The sequence below is a fragment of the Plasmodium fragile genome (assembly GCF_000956335.1).
Source record: "Plasmodium fragile strain nilgiri unplaced genomic scaffold supercont1.124, whole genome shotgun sequence".
Lineage (NCBI taxonomy): Eukaryota > Apicomplexa > Aconoidasida > Haemosporida > Plasmodiidae > Plasmodium > Plasmodium fragile.
This window is the reverse complement of record NW_012192704.1, coordinates 26502-34094: the sequence shown is the minus strand read 5'-3', so window position 1 is coordinate 34094 and position 7593 is coordinate 26502. Positions and strand designations below refer to the sequence as shown.

The following is a 7593-nucleotide window of genomic DNA, read 5'->3' as shown; positions in this document are numbered from 1 at the left end:
TTTTTTTTTTTTTTTTTTTTTTTTTTTTTTCCAACTTGTGGTGTGCTCCCCCCTTTCACACCTGGCCACGCGGAGTGAACACTGCGAAGTGAACGCCACGTCGACAGGCAAAACTACCCCCTCGACGAAGGAGCGGACAAGAAGGAAGCCCGAGCAACTCCGCTAAAGAGGCCGCAATATAAAAGTAGACCTACTGCACACCCCACGTGATGATAACAAACATGGTGATCAAAACGAACGACTCGGGATATTTTCGCATCCTGGGGAACGTGCGAAATTACCCCACGAAGCCCGTCTTCAGGATCGAGGATGTGTTTCCCTCCTGCGCCTGGATCAGCTTCCAGTGGTAAGTCGATGAGCGGCACGTCATCAGTTCAGCAATTCACCGCGTCATCACTTCACCGCGTGACCACCTCACCGCTTAACCGCCGCTCAACCGCAGGGAGCGCACCTTCAAGCCATTCGGATTCATCGAGCTGGTTCATGGCAAGTACCTGGCGTGCCCGCTGATCGTGTTGCTCTACCTGCTCATGTGCAGGTACGGCCCCGCCAAAATGAAAAACAGAAAAGAGTTTGATTTACGCAGAGTGGTCATCTTGTGGAACGTCCTCTTGTCCCTCTTTAACCTGATCGTCGTGGTGAAGCTAACCCCAGTCCTGCTATACACAATATACAAATACACATTCACAGGATTGCTCATCATCCCACCTATATACACCTACGCCTTTGGCACCCCGGGCTTGTGGATCTGCCTCTTCATCGTGTCCAAGTTCCTGGAGCTAGCGGACACTCTCTTTTTAATTTTAAGAAAAAAGAAAATCACGTTACTGCACTGGTTCCATCACTCAACCGTCTTGCTCTACACCTGGGACACATACTATTCTGAAGTCCCTGCAGGATTCGTTTTTATTTTAATTAACGCATTTGTACATACCATTATGTATAGCTATTATGCCATGAGCACTGTGTGGAGGAAGCCATTATCATGGAACATCTTAGTCACCTTGCTTCAGATTATTCAAATGGTCTTGGGCATCCTCCTAACACTTTACTGTCTCCACATAACATACACGTATAAATATAACACCTACTGGGACCTCAGATCGCTTAGAAAAATGCAGAACAAATTTACTTTCCACTATGGCCACTACGTGTCCCGGACGAATATTGCTTACGCCGTGCTTATGTACTTGTCGTACTTGATCCTGTTTGGTAAATACTTTTACCACCGCTACGTGTGCACAGTGCCCAAGCACGTGGGGAAGGAGAAGCCGGCCTGAGCGCAGCGACCGCCACGTTCATCAGCGACTTCACCGCCAGGCTGGTCACGTGGTCGCCACGTCATCGCTACGTCATCGCCACGTTCATCACAATATTTTTTTTTTTTCCCCCTTTTTTGCAAACGGGCAAACCTAAACGCCGACATCAACAGCGGGGTGACAGCTACACCGGCAGGGATGACTTCGCCCCGCGCGCAGTCACAGAGCGAGTGTCGCTTCGTGTTCAAACAATTGACAACATATTTGGTGTAACACAAGTCGATGTGCATCGCTTAACCTGCCACTTGAAATGGGACCAATACTCATCCCAACTAGCAAACAAAAGGGGGAAAAAAAAAAAAAAAAAAAAAAAAAAAAAAAGAAATAACGCAATCGAATGTGAGCTCCACGCAGGGAAAGTGATATACCCGAGAAGGAACAACAAAACGCGCCGTGGGGGAGAGGAGGTCGTATCGACCCATCGCTGTTGCCGCTAATCTGTGGTGCGACGAACAGAAGAAAGCAACCAAGGGAGGAAAATTAGTATCAACAAAAAAGGAAGAGAGCGGGGGCGACGTAACGGGGGGTTAACACTGTTCCATCAGGCAGCAACCCTAACCCACATCCAGCGAAATGTAAAATATGTAGTCGTGCCCGTGGAAGGGTGCCATATATATATGTGTGTTCTTGTCAAGGGTAACCTCCGCCAAGGACCCATTTCTCACACTTCTCTTATGTTAAAATAGCTTTCGTCGTGAGTGCAGCTCTTTTTTTTCCCGACACGCTCCCTGGTGGAATAAATGGGACAGAGTCGTCGCCCGCCTCATTGACGGGACCACCGGTCGATCTTCCATTCAAGTAGGAGAGATAGATGCTGACGTCCGGCGGCACGCCCACGGCGGGGCAGGTGAGCCCGGCCAACGTCGCTAACGCGGTGAACGCTTCTAATCCTAACGCCGCTAACATGGGCAACCGCGACGGCCGGGAGGCCAAGTCCGAGTGGCTGGTGTACCCCCAAGCCAACTACGAATTTAACATTGTTGAAAAATTGAAAAGCAAATTTCTTATGGACACTGACAAAGGCAAGAAGAGAATAAATGCATACAACCAAAATGGAATTCGAAATTCAGCACTAGCCATTATCCTCTGTCACAGGTACGAGTACCCACACCTCCTGTTGCTTCAGCACATAGAAAGTCAGACCTACTACCTTCTAAGTGGTAAGTACAGGTCGTGGGAAAAACCAAGGGAAGTGTTAAAAAGGAAGCTACAAAAATATATAAATCAAATTAGGGATATGCATTTTGCAACTAGCCATTTTAATTCTGAACAGAAGGAACAGGAGGATCCCATCGAGGTTGGAGAGTTCCTTGGGGAATGGTGGAAAACACAATTCAACTCTGTCTACCTTCCTTACTTACCTGCTCATATAACGAGACCGAAGGAATACATACGATTATACCAAGTCACTCTAACCTCGAGATGCATTTTCCATTTGCCTCCAGGATTTACTCTCAAGGCTTTGCCTCTCTTTGACCTAGGCAACTGCGGAGTGGCCATTGGCGGCCTCACCAGCGTCCTCTCACGCTTTAAGCTCCACTGCATGGTGCCGCTCGAGGACGCCCAGGACGAGTAAAAAAAAAAAAAAAGGGAAGAAGAAAAAAAAGGCGGAGACGGCCCTAACCCGATACAAATGATGATAAATACACAAGTGCCTGCGCCCGTCCCATCTATCTTTTTTTAATTTAATTTTTTTTTTTTTTTTTTTCCATCCAACGTGGACGTTGCGGCTGCTGTTGCTGCTTTGCATGCTGTGTATGTCGTGTCTGCTTGAATATACTACCACCAAGTGAGTGTTAAAAAAAAAAAAAAGTTTTTTGTAAAAGCGCCCCTTTCCCTTGAGGAACAACACATAGCAGCGCTGGAAGGAGACAAAAATTGTGCCACGCCAACCATTTTGTCACCTGCACAATGTTTGAGGCAAATCGCCGAGGCACCCTGCGTGAGGGAACACTTCACCCCACGTGAGGGAAAACTGCACCCCCCGTGAGGGCCATAACGCTATCGCGTTGGAAAAAAGACTGCCAAGGCTACCCACCTTTTTTACGCCTTGACAATCTGAACGGCCAGGATGCTGACCCGAGCCCTCGAGCAGGTGCTGTCTTCCCCACCGAGGCAATTGGATGTGAAGACGAGAGACCTGTTCGTCACCTGAAACGTTTCCGTGGCGACAAAGACCTCGTCCCGTCCAAGCTCCACTCCTTTTATAATGGGAATGCCATTCACTTCAACGAATGCCTTCTGCTTCTCAGGGGATGTTTTATTCCCCACTAACAGCTGCACAGAGTAGGTGCCATTTTCGTGCATCTGGAACTTCCAAAAATTGGCTTTGCAATGTAGTGACGAAATACAATTTTGGCTAGCTGAGGCAGGGGGAAATTCAATCCCGCCCGAATAAAGCCCATTGAACGGGGAAGAGTAATCCCCCTTAAACGAAGGCGATTCTCCAACCGCTGCAGAGGGAGAAGTGGCGGAAGGGAAAGTAGCGGAAGGGGAAATTGCCTCCTTCCATCCGTAGCCAAAGCTGCCGTAGTGTGTAAACTCTCTCCCTGAGTCCACTAAAAATTTGTTAGGCACTTCAAAATGGTCGCCAAACTTAAACACTATGGAGTAGCTGCTCGGACCCGCCGCTGCGTGCGACGCGCGTGATGGACCCCCCCCACGGGCGGTGAAGGCACTGGTGAGGGAAAATGAAAAATTGGAGTTGGAGCTACGACTTAGAGACATGATGTTGTTTTGCAGAGTCCCCACGAAATTTGCCTGCCCACCATTTACAACAATTAAAAAACGACAATTCTCCTTTCCCTCGGCCCTGCATACCCCTGCGTGTATCGCCGCCTTACATATGGCTGAGTCTGTAGAATAAATGTCTGACCCATAAATAACTTGTGTATTTAAATTTTCAACACAATGAGGATGGCAAATGGTTAGTATTTTATCCCCCTTCATCAGTGGCATGACATCTGGAAGATTTTCTAACGTACTGTCACACTGAGTAATTTCAATCACTGCGTGATGAGTCAGGTAATCGTCTTCCATCACATTACATGTACTACCAATTAACTCGAAAGAACCCCCTGTATTATCATTTCCTCGTTCAAACATATCTCTCACTTCTATCTTAACAGAGGTAGTTATAATAGGATGTTCTAACCTAGTGGTATTTTGTTCCATGCTGTGTGTGTGAAGAATTGGTATGACCACCTCCTCATCATTATCGAATAGGAGAGACAACTCTGAAGGCCACGACAACATATCGTCTCTAGGTTTAAATTTAAATTTATTAATCTGTACAGGTCTTTTGAAGTAAATCTTTATGTACTCCCCTGTAGAGCCATGGGAGCTTTTCCATATTTGATTCTTCTTATCCCGGTGATATGTGCTGAACCCAGCTAAGCAATTAAATTCAGGAGAGAGACTACTCGATTCAGTACATTCTTTAAAAATTTCATGTTGTGGACTCGACAACACTTCCTCATCCCCAGAACAAATCGTTGGTAATATTTTCCTGCTCTGTGACATAAGAAAAAAAGGAACTCCAACCAGGACGTCAAATTTCAAAACCGCTTCATTCTTCAGAGGAATAAATTTGAGTTTATAAACTTTCCTTTCCTTTGTTACACTTTGAATCAATTCTACATGATCATCTGTGTCATATGCTTTCCATGCCATCCCATCTTTGCCTGGACTCAGAGGAAAAAGTTCTTCTCCCACCGGTGCAGCGATATAAAGATTACAGCCCGTATTCAGCGATAAAGAAAAATTTGAAAAATGGGGTCTAGAATGTGTTTTGAGTAAATGCAACCCGATGTACTTACTAGGTACGCTCCTGATCACCCACTTACTGTCACCCATAAACACTTGCTCCTCTTGCTCAACCACTCCAACACTAAACAAATTTGAATCAACTCCGGAGAATCTCACTGGTGGGACTACATTGTCTTGAAACAGGTATGTACTCTGAATGGGCTGTCTGTCGATTCTGCTCGACTGCCAGAGTAAGGCGAAGGAAGCCGTCGCTCCTGTCGTCGCCGTGGCCTCTACCCCCGCTGCTGCTGTCCCCGCCGCTGCTGCCCCCGCCTCTACTGAGGACGATTCCTTCGTGGGGACGCCATACTCATGCATAAAACTTCCACTCTCGTATTTCAAGTGAGACGAGTGAGACACTTCTAAGATGAATCTGCTTTTCTCTCCTCCGACCAACTCGATCGGCATGGACACCTTAACGACGTCGCTCGGTTCGTCATTCATTTCAACCAGGGTGGACATTCCCCCATGTAAATGAAACAAGGAAGCGTTCACATTGTTATTCGTTTCCCCCCCCATCGCTGCTCCCTGTCTCTTCCCACCTGACTCCGCGAAACCGTGTGAGAGAACGACCTTTCCGTTTAACATAAGTCTCGCGTAACAGTTCGTTTCAAATGTAAAAGTGTACATACCGCTGTGTGGACTCATTAAGTAACCATCATACCTCATGGAGTATCTATAAGGAGAGACCATATCCGATGGGCCCCTATTGGTGTAGGAGAAGTTGATTCTGTTTTCCATTTTACTCTCCACTGGGATCCCTTCTAACAAGGGGTTATTAAAGTAAAAAACTTTAAGTCCATCATGGTTAGGTTCCTTTTCATAGCCTTCAAAATTTTCACAATTCTGTTCTACATCTGTGAACCCATCAGTTTCTCGTTTCATCTCCACTTGTACTTTATTCATTATATTCCTCGTTGCATCTAAATCGGTAGCATTCTCTTGAATCTGTTTTAATGATTCTACACCAGTTTGAACCCACTGATTAATTTTCCCAATTCTCGATGCAACCACTTCATGCTTGCTTCCACACACAGAATCATATTTGTTCAACATGCTGTGTACTCGACTGTTCAACACGTGAAGTCGCTCTTTCAGTCTGTCCGCCTCTACCGACTTGTCCTCGAAAACCTTCTTCGCATGAAGCCTCAGCTTGTTATAGTTCACTGCGTTGGCGCAGTAGTCCCAATCACGGGACCCCTTCCCCAGCAGCTGCACTTCCACGTAACACCATTCTCGTCCTGCGGGTTGGGTGTGTGGGGGTTTTTTCAGTGTTAAAAACAGGGGCAGTTTACAGGTCAAGCGACTACATGCGCATCAGGAGTAGCCCCCCCCCCCCCCTTCATGTGAACGGTGGACAAGAGGGAGCTGTGTTAGCCACACGAACCGCTCGTCCCATCCGGAGAAGTCGCGCTCGTGCAGTCCGTGTACGTCTGGTCGTCGTGCAAGAACGCAGCAGCGCAGAGACGCCCGTCCAGGGTCTTCCTGTGCTGCTGACGAAACTCCGTTATCCTCTCGAGTGAACTCGTGGGATCCCTGCCAAGGACAGAAATGCTCTCCAACACCAAGCAACAAAACAGGGCCAAAGACGTCCTCTTTCCCATTGGTGCCTTCCTTTGGGGGTGAATGGAAAAAGTGAAAAGCAGTGTCCTTTGCACTTGGCTCTTCACAACACGGCAAAAAGACAATCGGCAACGAGGTCTTTTTTTACACGTCCAGTTGCGTTGTCGTTATAGCTCCCCTCTCTTGTGGGACGGTAAACATGCGTCACAAAAAAGAAACAAAAAAAAAAAAAAAAAAAAAAAAAAAAAAAAAAAAAAAAAAAAAAGTCGAAACGAGAGAACCTCAACTTTGTGGCGGTTCGTCGTAGGTCTTTTTTTAAAAATATGCAAAGGCCGTCCTTTTTTTAATAAATCAGTTAGACAAAAATGCAAACTCGATGGAACTTTATTTCTAGAGGAACAACAATGAAGACGCGGTTAATTAAAACGCGAGGCTGACGTTGGAAGGGCCGGTCAGCATGTGTCACTTTGCCAAGCATCCCGCACAGAGCAACTGACACCTTCCCCCCCCCCTGCAGATTTTTTCACTTCCCGGATGGGTGGCAGCTGTACGTACACTCCATCACAGACGGGGAAAAAAAAAAAAATGTACTTCACTTGTGGAAAGTTACTCGCCTTGTCCACCACTAACATCACCACTAACAACACCCGCTAACGTCGTGGTGCACGCATATAGCAGCCCCTCTTCTAATATTTTTGTTCAAATTTTGTTTCTTTAAAAGCTAAGGGAGTATATACTCCCGTCGGGGTTTATACTTCTCAAGCCGCGTCGGCTAGGAAAAAAAAAAAAAAAAAAAAAAAAAAAAAAACACTTCAGACAAGCACATTCCGCGGTATGAAACAACACAGGTGAACATACACACGTAGTAGCCACAGCAGAAAAAAAAAAAAAAAAAAAAAAAAAA

General features: G+C 46.4%; 3 protein-coding genes across 3 annotated transcripts; 2 read left to right on the top strand and 1 right to left on the bottom strand.

Annotated features, from left to right (window-relative positions):
• Positions 1-209: 209 nt before the first annotated feature.
• Positions 210-1280, top strand: AK88_05385 (uncharacterized protein; the record flags this gene model as incomplete). The annotated part of the gene is made up of 2 exons (XM_012482987.1): positions 210-346; positions 443-1280. 2 exons carry the CDS (start codon positions 210-212, stop codon positions 1278-1280), a joined length of 975 nt encoding a protein of 324 aa, XP_012338410.1.
• Positions 1281-2130: 850 nt separating this feature from the next.
• On the top strand, positions 2131-2895 carry AK88_05384 (uncharacterized protein; the record flags this gene model as incomplete). The annotated part of the gene is made up of 1 exon (XM_012482986.1): positions 2131-2895. One exon carries the CDS (start codon positions 2131-2133, stop codon positions 2893-2895), a length of 765 nt encoding a protein of 254 aa, XP_012338409.1.
• Positions 2896-3362: 467 nt separating this feature from the next.
• Positions 3363-6730, bottom strand: AK88_05383 (uncharacterized protein; the record flags this gene model as incomplete). The annotated part of the gene is made up of 2 exons (XM_012482985.1): positions 3363-6367; positions 6514-6730. The coding sequence occupies 2 exons, from the start codon at positions 6728-6730 to the stop codon at positions 3363-3365; spliced, it is 3222 nt and encodes a 1073-aa protein (XP_012338408.1).
• Positions 6731-7593: the final 863 nt, after the last annotated feature.